The 19,731-nt window shown below is 50.1% G+C and overlaps 6 protein-coding genes across 6 annotated transcripts; 3 read left to right on the plus strand and 3 right to left on the minus strand.

Annotated features, from left to right (window-relative positions):
- Positions 1-555: 555 nt before the first annotated feature.
- On the plus strand, positions 556-5,574 carry ASPSYDRAFT_25945 (putative gelsolin repeat protein; the record flags this gene model as incomplete). The annotated part of the gene is made up of 2 exons (XM_040844223.1): positions 556-718; positions 854-5,574. 2 exons carry the CDS (start codon positions 556-558, stop codon positions 5,572-5,574), a joined length of 4,884 nt encoding a protein of 1,627 aa, XP_040707712.1.
- A 404-nt stretch (positions 5,575-5,978) lies between these two features.
- On the minus strand, positions 5,979-9,758 carry ASPSYDRAFT_275616 (uncharacterized protein). The gene is made up of 6 exons (XM_040844411.1): positions 9,303-9,758; positions 7,871-9,229; positions 7,656-7,819; positions 7,218-7,600; positions 7,039-7,162; positions 5,979-6,971 (listed from the first exon to the last, which is right to left on the minus strand). The coding sequence occupies exons 1-6, from the start codon at positions 9,546-9,548 to the stop codon at positions 6,200-6,202; spliced, it is 3,048 nt and encodes a 1,015-aa protein (XP_040707713.1). The 5' UTR covers positions 9,549-9,758; the 3' UTR covers positions 5,979-6,199.
- A 263-nt stretch (positions 9,759-10,021) lies between these two features.
- ASPSYDRAFT_53525 (D-arabinono-1,4-lactone oxidase) lies at positions 10,022-11,749 on the plus strand (the record flags this gene model as incomplete). The annotated part of the gene is made up of 1 exon (XM_040848704.1): positions 10,022-11,749. The coding sequence occupies one exon, from the start codon at positions 10,022-10,024 to the stop codon at positions 11,747-11,749; it is 1,728 nt and encodes a 575-aa protein (XP_040707714.1).
- A 2,279-nt stretch (positions 11,750-14,028) lies between these two features.
- Positions 14,029-14,743, minus strand: ASPSYDRAFT_38574 (uncharacterized protein). Its single transcript, XM_040845743.1, has one exon. The coding sequence runs from the start codon at positions 14,522-14,524 to the stop codon at positions 14,045-14,047; it is 480 nt and encodes a 159-aa protein (XP_040707715.1). The 5' UTR covers positions 14,525-14,743; the 3' UTR covers positions 14,029-14,044.
- A 293-nt stretch (positions 14,744-15,036) lies between these two features.
- Positions 15,037-16,185, plus strand: ASPSYDRAFT_140627 (Zn(II)2Cys6 transcription factor domain-containing protein; the record flags this gene model as incomplete). Its single annotated transcript, XM_040841066.1, has 3 exons — positions 15,037-15,243; positions 15,298-15,395; positions 15,468-16,185. 3 exons carry the CDS (start codon positions 15,037-15,039, stop codon positions 16,183-16,185), a joined length of 1,023 nt encoding a protein of 340 aa, XP_040707716.1.
- Positions 16,186-17,049: 864 nt separating this feature from the next.
- Positions 17,050-19,465, minus strand: ASPSYDRAFT_25949 (J domain-containing protein; the record flags this gene model as incomplete). Its single annotated transcript, XM_040844224.1, has 6 exons — positions 17,050-17,207; positions 17,272-18,204; positions 18,257-18,914; positions 18,984-19,210; positions 19,281-19,365; positions 19,397-19,465. The coding sequence occupies 6 exons, from the start codon at positions 19,463-19,465 to the stop codon at positions 17,050-17,052; spliced, it is 2,130 nt and encodes a 709-aa protein (XP_040707717.1).
- Positions 19,466-19,731: the final 266 nt, after the last annotated feature.

Consider the following 19,731-nt stretch of genomic DNA (forward strand, 5'->3'; position numbering starts at 1 on the left):
AGCCGGGAGAAGACGTGAAACCAGGGTCTCTGCAAGCCTGCTTTGATGACGGTACGGAACTGTAGACGAAACAAAAGCACATAGGCTCTGCTGCAGCCCGAACAGCCGGTGGTGCGACGGAATCCCAGCAGACAGTGGGGCGTTGACAGCAGGAGCTGAACTTCGGACTCAGGGCCTCACGAAGGCGAGAAAAGGCGGAGAAAGCGTGACCACAACACGACGACTTGCGATCGTCATAATCGGAATCTCAGCCAGAAGAGACGATGCCTTAGAATCTGCCCACCACTCTTTCTCTTTCTTTGCCATCTTCGCTCCTTCGTATACCTTTCCTTCAAGTTCCATCCCTCTATCCCTTCCACCACCTATCGCTCCCCACCTTGCATTCGCTATCTGTTTCTGCATCCCACGTAATTTCTCGGCCAGCATTGCAATCTTTTGACCGGACTGGGATCTTTGCTTTTTCTCTCCCACCTTCCCTTCTAAATTTTCTATATCTTTCACTTTGATCACCCTTTACCTTTCCCGCCAGTCCGTTTGACCGGCCCGAGCGCGGCCATGACTTCGACACCCGAGGCCGAAGGCAGCGAAGATGTGAACGACTTCCTCCAACGAATCAGAGAGCTGGGCGAAAAGCGCGACAAGGAAGACGAGGACCGCACAAAGAAACTGGAGGAGGAGATTCTGCAGGGCCGCAAGGAGAGACAGGCCCGGAGAGCTGGTAAATTTGCGACCTCCCTTCGCTCTGAGTTTTGCCCGTCGAGTTGCGGGTGTCAGAATGCTGTCGGATAGATCACTTGCCTGTTTGAAGGGTCTCCTATCCCCAGAAGCTGATTATTTTCTCGGTTTAATACAGAGCGAGCACGGTCAATATCGCCAACAAAAGACTCTTCCCCAATCTTCGACCCCGCCCGACTGAGCATGTCGTCGTTGAGTCACAGAGCGATTGACCCTCCAGAACAGCTTGAGCCGACGACTCCCCGCACACCCGTCCATGACACCTATAGTGCGCCTACTTCGTTCCGAGACGAGACGCCAGCATCCATAGAGAATAGTCCCACAGGGCCGAGACCAGAACTAAACGACGTGGGCGTGTCCCCCAAAGCTTCTCCCACGTTAAGGAGTAGGGCCGGAACCTTATCCTGGCAACAGCGACCGAGTTCTCGAGATCTCAGCGGTAATCGCTCCTTATTTTCTACCTCGCCTTCGCGTGAGAACCGCTTGAGGGCTATGTCAAATGCATCTTCGACTGCTGAACCTGGAGTGGCACGCAAACCCTTGGCATCTGTACCCACGTCGCGGGAATCATCCGTTTTGCCCCAGGCCGAGGAGGAGAGATTTCCAAAACAAGATACACAGGCTGATGAGCCGAAAGCCGGGCCTCTCTATGACGCCAAGGGTAAAGAATTCGAAACAGAAGAGCGCACGGATCTAGAGAACGAGAACGGTCACTCAGATATAACAGATGAACAATCGCCGCCCCCATCAAGGGCTGGCTCGAGTTTTGCGGATAGTAGCCGGGGGAATCGATACTCAAGCATATCATCCGTTTCGACAGCTACCGGTCTGGGGTCTCCGCTACCCTTGTCTAGCGCGCAGAAATTCGAGCCACCCAAGGTTGATGGAGGGTTGGACAGCCAGACATCCCCAACCTCGCCACGGCGGCTTTCGCCGGAGCGTTCGACGTCGCCAACCAAGGGTCTTGGAGGCTTCGTCCAAAGTGCTATGTTGAGACGATCAGATAGCGTATCCAAGCGGTGGAGTGCTCAACTTCCGTCGGGACTCAACCGGGGTGGTTCCTTTGCCAGCAATCGCAATAGTTTTGCTGCGCCGAGTAACACGGATATCTCCTCCACCACACCCAAACTGAATCGTGAAGGCTCTTTACCGTCACCTCAGCGGCCTACATCAAGCCACAGCGAGGCGACAACAGTCGGTCAACCGAAGGACGACGAACGGCCAACAACGCCCTCAGTCTCAGGCAGGAGCGAGAGTGCGAGTAGGCCTCCTTTTGCTTTACATGCGAGGTCTAGTAGTACCATGAGCGTCGAAAGTCCCGTTGACTCCAACTCAAGGCCAACAACGCCTGTTTCGAGGACAATGGACCCTAAGAGATGGAGTCCGACCAAATCTACCTGGCTGGAAAGCGCTTTAAATCTCCCTGACTCGCCAAGGCATAAAAGACAACCATCACAGCAAGCATCCTGGGGCAAAGAAAGGCAATCGAGAGGCAGTGTGGATTTGGGACGTCGTGGCAGCTTCAAAGAGGTTACTCCAGTTGGCCTTCTGCGCACTGCTCCTCTCGGAGGCCACACCAAGAAACAAAGCCTCTCGGGAATTCCTGATGTCCTCAAAACCCAAGACTTTAGCCCGACCAAGGAAAAAGCGTCAAATAGCCCAAGCCCAGCCAAGGAGGAGCCTCCCATAGACGCAACACCTCTTTCGACTGATACTTTCCCGCCAGTAAAGACGGAGCCTATCTCACCAACCAAGACCGAGGCTACTTCACCAACCAAGTCCAAGGAAGTTGAAATACCCCCCGAGGTGCCTGAAGTAGCCGAGGAAAAGCCTGAGGAAAAATCAGAGGAAAAATCAGAGGAAAAGCCTGAGGATATTCCGAAACAAAAAACTGTGCCTCCAGCCTTATCACCGACCCCCAAAATCAACACCGATGCGCCCCTGCCGTCCCCTCGTGCGCCCATTCGCGATCCGTTGTTGAACCGACCGAAGCCCCAGTCACCAGTAATTGATTTCAGGGCGAATCTTCGAAAGCGAGAAGTTGTTAAGGATCATTCCTCCAATTCGGAGCCGGAGTTTAAGAATGTTTTTGGAAAGCTCAGGAAGGCAGAAACATCAAATTATGTTGCGCCGGATGAGCTCAAAAACAACATCCTCCAAGGCAAGGCGGCTCTGAACAGCACTGGCGGCCCGAAGAAGACACAGAGGGTTGATGAGTTCAAAGAAAGTATTCTCAAGCAGAAAGAAGCTATGAAGCTGAACGGGGGCTCTGTGCGACGGAATACACTCGAACAAGGAGATGCCCCCACGCAAGCGGTTCCCGAGGCCATAATGAAGCGCCGGCATCTGACCAAATCAAGCATCGACAGGCCTGATCTCTCAGCTATCGGGCTTTCGTCCCCTGCAAAAGAAAGTGCGACACCAGACCGCAGTACAACACCGGACCGTACGCATGTCCCGGAATCTTCGATTGATCCATTTAATGACAAGGAGCCCGAGTCTACGCAATGTTCTCGCGATGAACACAAGCCAGATTCCGACAGCGTTCCAATAGAGACCCCAGCCCCGAGTGCATCCAATACCGAGCGAATCGATACGCCAGATGATGAGGTTGAAGGACGCAATTCTGAGACTGACTTGTCAAATGTTGACTCGGACAACGCGCAAGAGGAACCAGTAGCAGAGGCCTTTGAAACGGTGCGTCCTCTACCACCGGCAAATGCCACGCGAAGTGCGCTGCCTGTTAAGGATGACGTTGCTAAAGGTAGCCTCGCAGGCCGAATAAACCCTGCTCTGGCAGGTCTCTTATCGCGTGGCCCGCCTGCTGCGTCCGACGGGTCAAGAAAGACATTGCCTGTATCCGTCTCAGAAGAAAGCGTCTCGAACTCCCAAAACTCAACCTCTGCACCCACCCTCACACATGCAACGAAATCTCGTGCAAGAGGGCCGAAGAGGCGACCCCCTAAGGCCGCCGCTGCCCCGGCAGATGCAGGTTCAGGCGTAAGAGACCCGAGCACCTCACCAAAGACTACCCAGTCGTCGTTTGACATAGATACACCTCCCACGGGCTTCACGATCGAACAACCCTTGGCTCACACAGGAAGCTGGCCTCTTCCTGATCAAGGTATCATCTCGGAAGATGTTTCGGAAAACCCCCCTATGCAGTCCTCTCCTCCCATCACGAGTGTACCAGAGAAGTCCAGAGACAGCTTGCCACCGGTGCCTGAGAAGGACACGAGCCCTAATCCGATCCCTTCTACGCCGTCACAGAGATCATTGTTTTTGGAGCGACGAGTCTACGAGGGTGAGGAAAAGTCTCCCTCCAGATCTGCCTTCAGTCCGTCGCTTCCGGCCAGCTCGCCACCAAGTGCTCGTAGCAACCAGCCACGGACCTCGTTCGCACATTATTCGTCCCCGTCTCCATCACCATTAAGGACAAGCTTTAGGGAAAACCAATCCTACCCCTCTCCGCGCATGCCTGGCTCTCAGAGCTTTGTGAACCAGTCAAGAGACTCATCACCATTCCGAAAGTCTTTACCGTCTCCACCTGTTCCCCCCAAGGGTCCGTACTCCTCTACAGACCAGATGTCGTCCCCAAGATCGTCTGTCTCATTAGTTCCACAAGCCGATGAGTCCCTTGAAGCTATCTCTAATTTCTTCAAGACACTTCCACGCTCCAGTGATCGCGTCAACATTGATCCCCAGTTAATGTTGACGGATAAGAACGACGGCCTAGGGGTTCGAACGTTGAAAAAACAGGTATGGGAGATCACGGGCGAAGGCAATAAACAGGATCTTCCAGCAAATCAAGAGTATATTCTCTACGAAGGAGCAATGTATTTGTGCGTTCATACATTTGAGGAGGATGATGGCAACACACGATCCGAGGCCCAGCTTTGGTGTGGTGATGATGTTTGGGGCGGAGCAGTAGATAGTGCTCTGCCCTTCGCGCGAAAGGTCGCCCGTGAGAATGGCTGTAAGCTGGAGATCGTGAGCCAAGGGAAGGAACCCACTCGATTTATCCAGGCCCTTGGTGGAATTCTTATCACGCGGCGTGGTTCAAGTTCCCGCTCTAGCTCCTCGGCCATCTTTATGCTTTGCGGACGTAAGCACCTTGGACAAATGGTGTTTGATGAGGTTGATTTCACACCGCGCAACTTGTGCACCGGCTATCCATACGTACTATCCGCCATGTTTGGTAAAGTCTTCTTGTGGAAAGGGAAAGGAAGCTCTGCCGAGGAGATTGGAGCCGCTCGCTTGATTGGCATGGATCTTGGTTTGACGGGAGAATTTGAAGAAGTTGCGGAAGGGGAAGAACCTAGCAGCTTCTACGAGGTGTTCCCTCAACATAAGGAAACAGGAGATTATATACGGTCCGATGATTGGCTACTGAAACCGGCCCATGACCATTTCCGCCACCGTTTACTCCGTGTGGACCACGAGCTTGGCCAGCGATCATTTTGGATTCGACGTCCAGGTTCATCGTCTCCAGTGGTTCGTCCAAATGACACTGTCCAGGAGGTCGAACCATTTTCCCAAAAAGACATTTCACCCAAAGGCATCTACATCCTTGACACTTTCTTCGAAATATACGTGATCGTGGGTGACCAAGCTTCCAACAGACCAGCCGAGTTTGCATCAGCCGTGGTCTTTGCGGCCGAATATGGTGTCTTAGCTGCCTCACTTCAAGATCGACCTTTCATTCCCAAGAGCTTTATCTCTCTCGGCGGAACCCCCGAGGCTTGTCGCAGCGCGTTCCGCAAGTGGGCCAAACGCCCACTACAACAACCGCCGCAGGTATTCCCTTTGAACGCGGCGATTGACGCGATCCGATCTTAATAAGATGAGTCTTCGTCTGAGTGTGCCAGGTTAGGTTAAAATTTTTCCTGTTTATACTTTCCCCCCCAAGTTGTGCATAAGTTCTCTACGGCCACTTTGTTTGGGTTTATTCTTGGTCATTGAATGGAGCGGAGAAGCATTTTCGATGGAGCCTGGCCTGGTGAAACCAGAGCTATCATGAATATTTCGCGTTAATGAGGCCAGTTATTTGCATCTGCCTTTTTTTTTTTTCTTTTTTCTTTAGTCGCACCTCTGCCGGGTTATTTTTGTCTGATTTGACTATTTGGGTGCATGTGTAGACAGTTCTACGGCATGGAGCAGGTGGGATTTTGAGATTAACAATTGCAATGTCACAAATACGAATTTCTATATTGATTTAAAGACCAATTTGGTCTACGTGTAAGTGTATAAACATATTGTATTGTTAAGCGGCTTCGAGAACCACTTGTGGTGTTGCCCTCGCACTCCCGTACTACTCTTCCACAACCTTATTAGGGCTTCAGACTTTTGGCCATGCCCACGTTCTGAGAATATCATCAAAAGAGTATTATAAATTAACTTACTTTCAAAACCCAACGCCGAACCACTGAAATATACATGTATCGTATACAGAGCCAGTTCCCAATCAAAAGCCAAACAAATTCTTATCCTCATCAAACCCCCAATCCTTCAAAACGGGCAATGCAGCCTTCTGAATCATCGTCGGTGGCCCACAAAGCAACGCAACAGACTTCTCTCCAGGTTCAAAAGCATACTGCTTAATTATGTCCTCGTTAACATGTCCCTTAAGCCCCTTCCACTCATCACTCGGATGCGAGAGAACATGCGTGATCTCAAATTGACCCCGATGCTCCGCCGCAAATCTCTCCAAATTCTCACGCAGGAGAATATCCGACTCAGATTTATTTGCGTAGATCGCACGGATTTTAGTCTTATCGTTCGGCGCCGACTCTAGAATGCGCGCTATAACCTGATACCCCGGCGTCACGCCTGAGCCACCTAGAATGAAACTCACCTTGTCGAAGGTGTACTCGTTATCGTCAACGGCAAAGCGGCCGTTATCTAAATATCTGATTGTACCGGCGGGACCCTTCACTTCGATTTCTTCGCCTTCGCGCATACAGTCTAGGATATTGCTCATCGTGCCGCCTGGCTGGTCCTCGTCTGGTAGGTATGTCTTCACGACAAGGTCAAAAGTGCCATCGTCTTCGTTGTCGAGGACAGGTCTTATGGGCGTGTAAGGGCGCATTACGAGGCGGTCTTCGAAGTGAAAGCCGACCTGGACGTGCTGGCCTGTTTGGAGGCCGAGGGCTTTGGATGGGGGCGGGAGAGTAAAGGTGTAACGTTGGGTGTCAGATGAGAGGCGGTGCTTTTTGTGGAGTTTTGCTTGAGTCCATCTGGTGTTTTCTATGTTAGAGTACTGGAATTCTTTGCTTTTTGGGAAAGGGAAACAGGGCGACGAACTTGTTTTTACTCAAGGCAAAATTGTGATTTGCGTCTCCCTTGCTAGACTTCTCCTTGGCCTTTTGCTCGGCATCTTTTTTCATATGCGCCATTGCCTTCTGAGTGACTTTGCCGATTATACATTCTGTGCCTTGTTGTTAGCTACTGGTTATTACTGGGCCAGAAAGTTATTGTCTCACCTTTGAGCTTAGACTGTGCAAAATCATCATGGATGCTCTCAAACTCTTCAGTTGTATCCATATGGACCGCGCCAGCATGCCCCATGATAGGGCCTCTCCCACCAGGATGCCAACTCAGAACACTAGTCACATCGTATACGTTGCCATTAATAACAATCCAGCAGTCATCTGGCGAGTTATGATTTTCAATTTCCTGTCGGGTGAATTCTTTCTCAGGGGTGGCCGCTTTGCGCTTGATATCTTTGATCTGTTCTTCCGTGGACTGCTTCATCCAGCCGTTCATGCCGTTGCCGGCATCGACAGGGTGACGGAAGAGGAGATATGCTTCGGCATCTGTTTCCTCAATTTCTGGGCGGACTTGGTACCAGCAATTGTTCATCATTCTGCTTATATTAGCAGAGTTGACATGTGTATTGGGCATTTAAGGGAAAAATTTACCCTGTGATGTTCCACACTGGCTTCGGTGGCTGCGTGTTCTTATGCTCATCCAATGCACGGACGATTATACTGGGTGCGCGGATGAGCTTGCTCAAGTCTAAGTCGATGTGCCAGTGCAACCAAGTCCAGAATTTATTGCTGTGTCGAAATGGAGCATCAGGATACTGCCGATAGTATTAGCGAACCATCGACGATAAGAGTGGGCGATAACATACCTTGCGAATACAATAAAGCCAAGTATCGCCGCCATCCAAACTGACCTCCACCCGCGCTATTTCGTTCCCGCTGCCGTTGTACGCAAAACCCTCGATGCGATATGTCTCTCCCTTCTTCACATCAGCCAAATTGATCTTTTCCCCTTGTGCCGGCCGCACGATAGCCGAGTTCAGCATTTGCTTGTTGCATATCGTACTTGGGTGGTGAAACATCGTTTGGGCGACATTGGACTCAACATCCGTAACGAAGCTGGGAAGTTGTCGGTTATCGTAAATATGATAGAAGGTGTCATTCTCCTTCTCTGTGATCCAGACCTTCGACAACCATTTGACAGAACGTGCGCCTACCCAGCCAGGAAGTATCAGGCGAAGCGGATAGCCGTGGTCCGGAGGAATGGGGCGATCATTCATCCCATAGGCAAGCAGGACATCGTTGGTGGCATCCATAGCATATTCGAGCGGTATGCAAGTCTCATACTTGCCTTCACTTAGCTCGTCAGCACCAACAAAGTTCACCCAGAAGTATTTCTCGGGGTTCTCGTCTATCAGTCGTGCAGTGTCTGCGGCCAGTAGGACGTCACGTAATAACGCTCCCCTCCAGTAGGCACAGCCGGAAGCTGCAATAGTGAAATTGAACGCGCGAGTCTTCCTGATCATGTTAAGCTCCTTTCGGCGACTTCCATCGCAAGCTAAAAAGACCGGGATATTGATACTCTCAAACTGGGTTTTCACATCATCCATCCGGAGGGCCAGTTTTTTTCCGGCCACTACGTCGAGCTTATGATTCTCCCATAACAAATGCGGCACCGCACCGTGGTTACGCACGTAATGAATGCACGAGGGCGTGATGAGACCGCCATCAAAGAGTGTGGAAAGTTCGGCCTCCGCGTTCATGGGATGCTTTCCCGTCAATCGAATCAGTTTATCGCTGCGCGGGATCCAGCTGTCTGGAGAGAACTGGTCAGCTTCGTCAATTTGCGCTGGAAGCTGCTCGTCCTCGTCTTTGTACGGGGAGAAACCCTTCCCATCATTCCTTCGCATTGAGGATCGATATTGTTGCTCGTATTTGAGGCAATCGAGAAGCGCTTGCTCTTCTGTTGAGAGTTTTGGCTGTCCCTCTTCCTCTTTCCCGCTCTCCTGGTCCTTTTTATCCGCCTCTTTTTTATCCCTTTGAGCGGTTTCCTTTTGCGCGTCTTCATCCGATTTCTGCTTTTCCTTCTCTTTCTCCTCCGCCTCTTCCTTCTCCTTCCGCTTCTGGTTCACCGGCCACGGCTGCGCATACTTGATGAACGACTCTGTTGTATGTAGCACGTACCGCCAAAACTTTGGATGCAGGTCTGGCCTGTCCAGGTGAAAGTCCTATTACAAATTACCATCTCATTCTCACTATAAGGCCTACCAAGTCAGTATAAGTAGGTCAGGGTTTGCTTACAGTCTGCTTCGTCATCATATCGCGAATAGTAACCAAACCACCCTCCTTAACTTTCTGTCGCAGCTCATTGAGCTTCTCCTCCGCAATACCTTCAAGCTCATACAATGCCTCATCACCGCGATTGGTTACGCCCATACGCCGGGCATCGCGGTTGCGGATGCCGATTCGGTGACTGTGGGTTTGGGCCCAGTCCGGCTCAGACAGGATGTCGAGGGAGGATGCTCCCTGTGGTTTTGAGGACGCCATTTTTGCGTATTGTTATGTTCTATAATATGGATAAAATAGCAGGTAGGAATGGCTTCATTGCCGTTGGTTTCGCTATATAAGATGGCATGATGTCATCCGTGGTTAATTGTAGGTACGTCTATTACCAGATCCTCGGGCCCAGATATCTTGATCAGAGTTTCCGGAAGCGGGGATTGGAGCTACGGTTTCTCCGCGGACAGAGTTTCGAGTTGACAAGAGATGAACCTTGGAATTAAGGTGGTGGGTGGATGGATGGAGAATCAAAGATGGCGCCTGAGGCTCCGACCCACGCGGTTATTTTTCGCCATCGCATCATCGCGATCAAATTCTCGAGACTCTTTGTTCGTTAGCTCTTAGACTGTCTCTTCCTTGAACAATCTTCTTCTTCCTCTTCGTCTACAGCCATGTCCTAGTTCCAATCAGCAATTATAATTTTTATACCCCGATACAACAAGTGCAGACTTTGCCTGACCATGGACCCCACGGTCACTCGAGAGCTCTCTCGGCTAGACCCCGCGGTCCCGTTCCGCACCTCCAGCGGCCATCTCCATCACACTTGGGCTCGCACATTTTATTCGCGTCCTGAGCTGTATATCCAGCCGCGTTCCATTCCTGAAATCCAGAAGGTCATCAATTTAGCTCGTCGATGCCGACGCCGGCTTGTAATTGTTGGTAGCGGCCATTCGCCTTCTGACCTAACATGTACCTCGGCATGGATGGTGAACTTGGATGACTTCAATCGCATATTGGATGTCAACCCTGAGACAGGGATCGTTACAGTTGAAGCCGGTATACGTCTGTGGGACTTGGGGAAGCAATTGGAGGAGCAACATGGATTGACGCTGTCGAATTTGGGAAGTATCGACAGTCAGTCCATTGCTGGTGTTATTGCGACGGGCACTCATGGAAGCTCACTGGCGCATGGTCTGATCTCGGAGTGCATTGTTTCACTGACTCTGATGCTGGCAAATGGACAACTGGTGCGCTGTAGTTCCAGCAGCAACCAGGCACTTTTCCGGGCGGCACTCATTTCATTGGGAGCGTTAGGGATAGTCGTCGAANTCAGCTTCCGGTCGGAGCCATCGTTTAAGATAGCTTGGAGACAGACACGGCGGTCGCTCTCCAGTATTTTGGATGAGTGGTCGACTGGGTTATGGACGTCGCATGAGTTCGTCCGCGTGTGGTGGATGCCGTACGAGAAAGCTGCGATTCATTGGCATGCTGATAAAACAGATCTTCCGCTGAAGGCGCCTCCAAAGACCTTTTATGGGGAAGCTCTTGGCTACCACGTATACCATAATTTGTTGGCACTATCGAACTTTTTCCCTCGCATTCTTCCGTGGGTGGAGTGGCTTGTTTTTGGTCTGCAGTACGGATTTAGAGCAGAGAAGACGGTCATGGGAGCAGTTGAACATGCGCGTACGGGACTCCTGATGAACTGTCTCTACTCACAGTTTGTCAATGAATGGGCACTGCCGTTGGAGAAGGGTCCAGAGGCAATCACAAGGTTGTCGGCCTGGCTGCATGGGGATGTCGAAACGGCCCGCATCCCCTTCTCTGTTGACGGACTGTGGGTGCATTGTCCCGTCGAAGTCAGAGTTGCAGATACCACACATAACAAGAGACCTCGCCCTTTCCTCGACCCTACCAGCAGCCAAGGACCGACACTGTACCTTAATGCGACTCTATATCGCCCATATTTTCGAGACCCTCCTTGTAAGGATCGCTATTATGAAGCATTTGAGTGGCTTATGCGAGATATGGGCGCGAAGCCACATTGGGCTAAAAACTTCAAATCAACAGGCCAGGAGTTGAGGGAATTGTACGGGAAGGACATGGATGAGTGGCTTAGAGTCCGTCAGGACGTGGATGCAGATGGCATGTTCCTTGGCGAATGGCATTATCGCACTCTTGCTGTGTCTGGTGATGAAGGTCCAGGATTAAGCTCTTTCGATGCAACCTCTTTTCCATTGATGGAACGTGAGAGGGCCCGTCAGCAGGCGAATATCCGTGGCGCTGGAGATGGAGTGGAATGGATCGGAGATAATCGGTGGGAAACGGACACAAAAGAGACAAGTGTTTTGTTGTCAACCGTGGAGAGGGAGAAACACACCTCTAGTTCGCCAACAACAGCAACGAGTGAAGAGAGCTTCGACCTCCTCGCGTCTGGTGAGGCTAGTGTGGTCATCCCTGAACCGTGAGCGACAAGTAGCAAACAAATGATCTTTTTTTTGAGGCCTCTGTATGGCTGGCTATTATGTCCAGCTCCACCGAGTAACATAATGTACTCTACCGTATTGACTTGACTTTCCTTTGCTTTTTTCATGGTTAAACCAACTGGCGCTTAACTCCGTTGCCTCTCGCAGTCCTGATCCTTTGACGTGGTCAGCCAGCATCCATCTCCATTTGGCGTGAGGACCCAACAGGTTCATTCGGATCTCGACCCAACCCGACCAGTGGAAGTTGTTGAGCGGAGTTCACGCACTCCGAGTCAAGGATACTAGATGTCCAGAAATGCAGGCTTCCTTTGCCAAGTATCGGCTGGGCGGTAGTAAATAGCCAGTCCATGCCCACGGCGCAGGAAAACCGGGGTGAGCGAGAGCAGCAAGTGATAGCTGATCCAGGCCTTCTCGAGTCTCGACCAGTTACCGTCCAGAAGCGGTCTCGAGTCTCTGTTCACAACATCTGCAAGGCGATAATGCTACTCTGATGTGATGCAAATCCTGGCAGCTTTCTCTAGCTCAATTAAACGATCAATCGGGCGAAATTTCGCTTGCGGACGGGATGATTCGAGCTGTACGAGAACATCCCGTAGATTTGCATTCCATTCGTCACGCTGTTCAGCCAGGGCTGATGCTAGATATTGTCATTGGCAAATGCCAGGGAAGGTTGAACACAGGCAGCCATCGGACCAACAAACTGTCCCACTCAGCGTCCTCTCCGTCCCTCAACTAGAACCAGCCTTGGGAGCTAGGCTAGTCATGTCGGATTCGGATATGACAGATTTCCTTTCTCGTCAGCCATCGAGGTGGTTCCAAGGACTGATGGGAAGAATTGTGCAATCGCAGTTCGTATGATCTGCAAGTGATACTGGGATAGGAAAGGAGGTGGAAGACGGGAGAGCTCCCTGCAACTGCACACCATCATGAGACCATAGCTCCATGCGCCAAACGGAGCAGAATCTCCTGAATCTGATCACTCGCGAAGGTTGCTCGTCACACCACGAAGAGAAGAATCATCACGGGGTCCAAGTCACGTTTCCCCCGCAGGCAAACCCCGTATCTTTCTTTCCCCAACCAAACTCCCACACCTTCGTGGCGCCGTTCCGTGCTTTTCTTCTCATCCATAGCTCTTTCGTCCATGACTCAACTAGTTGCGCCATGGACTCCTCAGGCGAACGCTGAATCCCCCGACGAAGTGGCTAAAGGCGGCTCTCACTATACTATACCACATTTGCAATGGAACTCTGCACACTAAGGCCCGAGAGTCCGTATAACTGAACCACCAGACTCTTTCATAAATATTCCGGGCGCATCGCTGCCTTGGGTTCTTGAGGAAAACATTCATTACGGTTGGAAACACCAGGAGAGGAGAGTCAAGCTGCCACTCGATGCAGGTGAACGGACCTCTCTGCGCTTCTGCAAATGCTACCGAGCTCACCCGGCCTTTCTGCAGTTTGGAGTCGGGTCAGATCCATCGAATCCTTCCATGGACAGAAGAAACTGGAAAGGAAAAGTTGAATAAACAAATTGGGATAGTTTGGATTATACTGGGCAAGGACACTCCTTGTCTTCGTCAGTACTCGCCATCCATCAATGTCATGCTCAAGCCCTGAAATATCAACTCTTCAATCCCCGACTCTTAGCCGCTGTGAAGCTTCGTGATATGTTTGATTCCATGCAAATGCCCAGTTGTGTCATGCTGTATGACCCAGTATATCCCGGAAGCCCCTTGGTGGAGCTTCGCATTCCCTCTAACCACGCTTTGTCCATTATGAATCGAGTCATTTTCTGCTTCATCTACAGATCGGGTGAGATTATGGAGCTATAGCGCCAATAAATTCATTGCTATCTTCCTCATCGAGGCCTTTCCACATGACAATAAATCACTGCGCTGTATCGCGAACTTAAGAGAGCAGGACCTGACAACCATATGCAATACGCATTCCCCTATTTATGCTATATGTATTGTCCATTCGCTCATGGGGGAACATAACGCGTGAATTCCTCTCCAAACGCAAATGCTCGTGACTCCAATTTGATGATTCTGATCCATTTCTAGCCGCAAAGAAGAATTCGAGGATATCTCGAAATGGTTGACTTTGACGGGATCTGTCTAGCTCTGTCGAGCTCAGCTTATTCCTCCTTCCAGAAAAGCTAGCTATTCAGTGCAACGCATTACCAATCGTTGGAACCGAAATCCACACGCCCAATCAGGGTGAGAGGCAAAGCGCAAAAAAAAAAAAAAAAAGCTAAGAGAGAGCTCACACAATTGGATCAATGTTGATTAACCTTGGCGCAGTGTTGACCCAACCCAGGTTGAAGCACGAGCTCGTCACTGCAGGAAGTGATAGCCCGAACATGATATGCACCAATAACAGCTGTCTTACCCATTGAGACGTTCTGACAAGACAACAGGGATGTCTGTTGATTGACCCTTTTTTTGCAAATCGCCTCTCGACTGCCGCGACACATGGATTCTGCTTTGGTGGACTCTTTTTTAGCATGAAGAGAATTCTTGGAGGCAGGCACGAAATTGGGGACCCCATTTGCAATGAGGCGAGATTGATCTTCATCACTCGCACCTTGGGCCAGCCGTAGGCTTGTTGCCTCCGGCATCCATCCACCGATCCTGATGCTCACTCGGCCCTCGCTGCCCAAAGGTAGACCGGGGTTTGCGGCCGGCGAGCGCCGATGAAGGCTGCGATTATCATCATTCGATTCTGGTGTGGGGCGGCGAGCTGTCAAAGGGAGCATTTCTTCTTGCACATTACTTTAGCGAAATCAATCTTCCGTACCATTCGTCTCGATTGGAAGAATGCTGCAAGGCCAGGGCCACCTTGATTCAAGGTTGTCAATGCGGGCAACCCCGATTTCACAAGGCTGCCACAGCCACAAAGGTGGACGGATAGCAAGCGTCACGTACCAGTTCATATCATGACAGACAAAAATAATCCACGTCACCTTTGGTCCCGTTCTTTACGGAGCGTATCCAAATAGGAAGGATTGTCAGCTGCATTTGCGGGGCGACTACACAAGGCCTTTAATGTTAATCATGATCGTCATCGAGGATTTGACAAGATCTGTCAGCCGCCGCCTGTTTCCAATAATGATATCTCACTTTCCTCAACTTATCCCTCCTGCGAGTTAAAACCAACCATTCCCCCTCATTTGGAACAACACGCAGTGACTAGTATATTGCCTGGTTTGAATAAATCAGATCAACCTCTGAGCTCTTCAATTGCGTTAATATGACTATATCCAACGCGATGTCATCAAGACAGCCTAAACTACGTCCCAAGTCACATATAGCGGGGTTTTCAGATTCCCTATGTAACCTTCCTACTATGCTATCTTTATCGCAGTTTGAATCCCGCGTGGTGTTGAATGACGAAAAGAATGATCAACGCATTTTCCGAGTGAAGAGGAAACATGTCTTCAAGGCGTGCGATCGTTGCAGAATTAAAAAGACGAAGGTCCGTATATTATAATCATCGTTATATTCCACTTTCAACGCTAATTGGATATAGTGTGATGGCAAGCAGCCATGCAATCGTTGTTCGTCATATAACCACCCCTGCTTATTCCGGGAGAAAAAGGCTACCCAGACAAAGGTTTACTCTCGAGGGTGAGGCTTCTTCCAAGTCCTCTACCGTCCTCCTCATGTATATCGATGAGGCTAATTGGATGTTGTGTTTAGATTCGTTGAGATGTTGGAGTCGCATCACTCGCTCGTTGTCAAAGCACTTCAAAGGGTTTACAAGCTCTGTGCTGACAAGGAAGGGTTTCCAGGCGAGCCTCTTGCTGAGACCTCCGATGGGTATCCCCTGACGCATGCCATCCTCGACCGCTTAGGGCTGATAAAACAAGCCGAAAATACCTCTCAGGCTGCAGATGAAGAGAGCGAAGATCTTCAGTACCTACGTCTTCTATCAAACTCAACCGACTGTAGCGCAACTGCCGACCCATCACCAGAGCCTGCTACGCCTCCGGACCCTGCACCGAACTCGTTTAGTCCCGTTCAACTATCACCAGAAGGACATGGACCGGTCAAGTGGCAGTTCCAGACAGAGTCATATCAGGGCTACCCACGGACTAATTATCGGATGTCGTTGCCGCACCCAGATCTGGGGACTTGCATGCTTGCCAACGATTCCGAATGCCCTACAACAGCACCTTCTCCTGTCGGTGCGGGCCTTGCAAATCCATATCTTTACTATACCGACGGTGGTTGCAACCCCGAATCCACGGACAACAATCTTCAAGCTATAGGAGCCGAAGGCTCATCAGCCATTCCAACAGCAATACCAGCTGGTCTGCCAGTTGGTATGGCCGAGAATTATAACCTCACTATGCCTGATCACCAACCCATTTATCCGACACCCTTAACACCCGCGTGGGTATATCCATGTGAATAAACTGCGCGTTTCAATTACTTCGCCGCTCTCGTTGTTTTTGTGCCTTTTCCTACTTTCCTGATTCTGCTACTGATATTTCTGATTCCCCACTCGTTCGTGTTTGTTGCTATATACGTACTTGCCCAACTGTTATCAATCGGCTGGACCACGCTTCAGCGTATATTGTTCTTGTGCCCTGTTACTAACCCAGGGTATTAATATTGATCCTATTGCACCAAATTTGACTCCGTGATCATTGCCATTCCAGTGTCAGTTCCAAAGCATGAGCTGACAAGTATGGATCTCAAGCACACTTAAAAGCAATCATCCCTCCTTAGGTATTCCAATTCCGGCAGGAAAAATATATATATATATATATATATATATATATATATATACTGCAAAGCCACCTACAACTCTCCATGAAGAGTTAAGCAATTTTAGATAGGGAGAAAGCCCACTGTAGAAAAATATCTATTCCCTCAAAGACTATGCATGCCATGAGATACACCCCGCAGAAGAGAGAAAAAAAAAAGATGGCCCCAAACAGACAAAGTGGGCAGCGTTCGAAGGAGACAAGAAAAGAGGCTTAGGCATTCATGTTACGAAGTGAGATGGCGAAGAAGAAAGTTCCGCGTTAATACATGAGTTGAAATGAGACAAAGGCAGCAGGGACTTCCAGGGCTTTCTGTTTCCCACCGAGGGGAGGTATTGACAGATGGATGCGTGCGATAAAAATGCGAACTAATTGAAGCCGTCCGTTTGGTATATCCTAGGATATCGTCTAGGGAAATTTGAAGACTGGATTCGGTTTTTCCTTTCCGACAGCTCTTTTGCACGGTTGATCACGTATATCTTCGATAAATATAACTAGTTTTGCTCCATTTAATCGTCAACGTCAGTTTCAGTATTAGTGTCGCTGGTTTCTCCTTCATCGCCGTCGGTGTCACTCTCCTCATCGCTGGACTCCTCTGATGGCTTCTTCGTCTTCTTCTTTGGTGGTTGGCCGGTCTTCAGAGCCTGCATCTGGCCGGCTATTGAGTCTATGATGGTTCATGAGTTAGCCAAGTTTATAGTGAAGTGACGTAAATGTTTCTGATAACTTACCCTCATCGGGTTCACTGATATCGTCTTCCTCCTCCAGGGCGGCTGCCTTGGCAGGGTCATCAATGTGGAGCGTTATGTCGAGATTAGAGTCGAGACCAAGGTAACTGTCGCAAACCATGTGCATAACGAAGTGGAAGTCGCCAACCTGTGGAGGCGCTTGGAACTGCATCTTGAGAGTTTGGACGTTGTACGTAGGGTTACCAGAATCGTCGAACAGGGGCTTCTCAAACGTGGTGAAGGTGAATGGAGGCACGGCAATTTTTCCCTGCTTGCCATCGGCAAGGAAAATTTGCCATCGTGGGGAATGGTCGCGGGCTAGGTATGGCGCGTTGGCGAGAGGTGGTTGGACCTTCTGGTTGGCGCTGTCTTTGCTATCTGCCATCTTAACGGACCGGTTCCTGGAGGGCCCCCGTCCCATGAGAGCGTCAAGGTCACCTTCCTCGGGGTCGATATCTTCAAGATCGGCAGGGTTTGCTTCGGGAACATTTGTAGAACCGGGTGGAATGAATCGGGCCTTCACAACAAGTTGAACTAGACTGCTGGGTGTGATCACCTTCTCACCCATGACCTTGAACCACGCCTTGGAGATTTGGAGAGCAGGTAGTTGTTTGGCAACAGAGATAGCGGACGCATATTGCTGTTCAGACAAAAGGCCAGTTCCGATTGTGAGCGATCGTCGCTTGTCCTCTGGCATCTTCATGAACTTCTGGACAGTGAAATGATTCTTGGCATCTTCGCCTTCGATTGATTGCACAACTTCATTTGTGAAATGCGGCAGTTGCAGGAGAGGGGATGAGCCAGGCGCAACAGCTTGAATTAGACTTTGAGACGTGCGGAAGGAGCCGAGAAGAGGACGAAGGTTGCCGAAGGCAAGAGACACGGCCGTGAATGCTTCGTTCAACGATAGGGCAATTGGTGCGACTTCATATTTTTCTGCAGGTGAAATTAGCGAATTAATCTTATCGCTGATAGACGAGCGACTTACCCCCGTTAAGAGTCGAGTCATCCAACTCAACCCGTCCCAGATAAGCCCATAACAACGCCAAAGCCTTTCTCCTACTAGAGTCGTCCAAGCCCTTAATCACTTCCCGATCCTGGTCAGACAGGAATTTATTATCCTCGGCCAGAACCTTTTTCTCGAGTTTCGCCAACCCAGACTCTGCCTTTGACGCTGGGATTGCCTCCTTGAATTCGTCGCCCGAAGAAAGAGCACCGATGATTCCGCCATCTGTGATTTCATCCTTGTATTCTCGGAAGATGTTACCCGCGCTAGCAACGTAAACCCTTTCCTTGGTGTATCGCTGAGAGCCGTACCACCATTTTCCGACAATATACGGGAGTAGTACACCGAGCAAACCACCGTAAACCAAGAGAACATATTTGCCGTTTCCTTCGGTCACGATGAATTGCGGAAGAGCGATACCGATGCTAAAGCTCTGTTTGCCATCCGGATGGCCATATTGGAGGTAGTTATTACGCACTTCTTCGTCGGTGAGAGCCTTGTAAGCCTTGGTGAGTTCCACGAAACGTTCATTGAGCATATCAATCGTTTCGTTCTTTGCGGGGTCAGGTCGGATCTTGTCGGGATGGTAGATAAGAGAAAGACGCTTATAATGTCTGGAAATCGCTTTTTCGTCGGCGCTCTAATGGAGAGTATGTCAGAGCCAGCATAGGGAAAAGGAGAACGCCTCGCCATATGTCAGAAGACTTACCCTTGAGACACCCAAAATGTCATACGGATCCCAGATTTTGGTGGCCGTCCTGGCGGTGACTACAATCAAGTAGGCCATGTAGGCCATGATGGCGTAGCCTAAGATGACGGTGACGATGCGCTTGATGCGGCGCTCCTTGCGAAGGCGTTTCCGCTTCTGACCGTCGATGAGGTCTTCATGTTCAGGTTTGAAATCGGACCGTATCCGGGGAGCGGTATTTTCGAGTTCTGTTAGGGTCGAAGTATGTTAGACCGTGTAAACTACGGTGCATCTCAATGGATGTTCGATCAGCCGTACCTTTGGGTGGTTTAAGGAGATTGTATGTCAGAGGTAGGGTGACAAGGCCGGTCAGGGTCAGTACGAAGAACGGGAAGAATTGACCCTAGATGAATATATATTAGAGAAGTGCCCACTATATTCATTTGTCCTTTGAGATCAAATGTATTTCGTACCTGTTCATCGTAGGTATAGTCTGTCGACATGGTGAGATGAGTGCAGTGAACACGGTTGCCCGCAGTGGGCAAGGCTTCGCGAAAGAAGTTCGCCTTCTAAATTATAGCAAGGCTCGCAGTCAATGTAATGAGGGCGTAGATTGACCAACTGCGTCTGTGGGTATACTATTTGTGTANGGCTAGGGAGGGTGTGAAGTGAAGGGAGAGAGACAAGGTGGCCAGCAACATCTCCGTGAATCTGGGACTCCTCGTATCGTCGGTCAGTCGGCTGTTCTTTTGTGATCGACCGTGTCCTT

Source organism: Aspergillus sydowii (genome assembly GCF_001890705.1).
Source record: "Aspergillus sydowii CBS 593.65 unplaced genomic scaffold ASPSYscaffold_1, whole genome shotgun sequence".
NCBI lineage: Eukaryota > Fungi > Ascomycota > Eurotiomycetes > Eurotiales > Aspergillaceae > Aspergillus > Aspergillus sydowii.

Bases quoted from the DNA above. Each gene is read 5' to 3' on its own strand.
- ASPSYDRAFT_275616 (XM_040844411.1), bottom strand. From the start codon at position 9,548: ATGGCGTCCTCAAAACCACAGGGAGCATCCTCCCTCGACATCCTGTCT. The intron at 7,601-7,655 runs GTAAATTTTTCC...TAATATAAGCAG, and splicing joins CCAGTGTGGAACATCACAGG to AATGATGAACAATTGCTGGT. The intron at 6,972-7,038 runs GTTCGTCGCCCT...AGAAAACACCAG, and splicing joins TTTGCCTTGAGTAAAAACAA to ATGGACTCAAGCAAAACTCC.
- ASPSYDRAFT_38574 (XM_040845743.1), bottom strand. From the start codon at position 14,524: ATGCTCCCTTTGACAGCTCGCCGCCCCACACCAGAATCGAATGATGAT.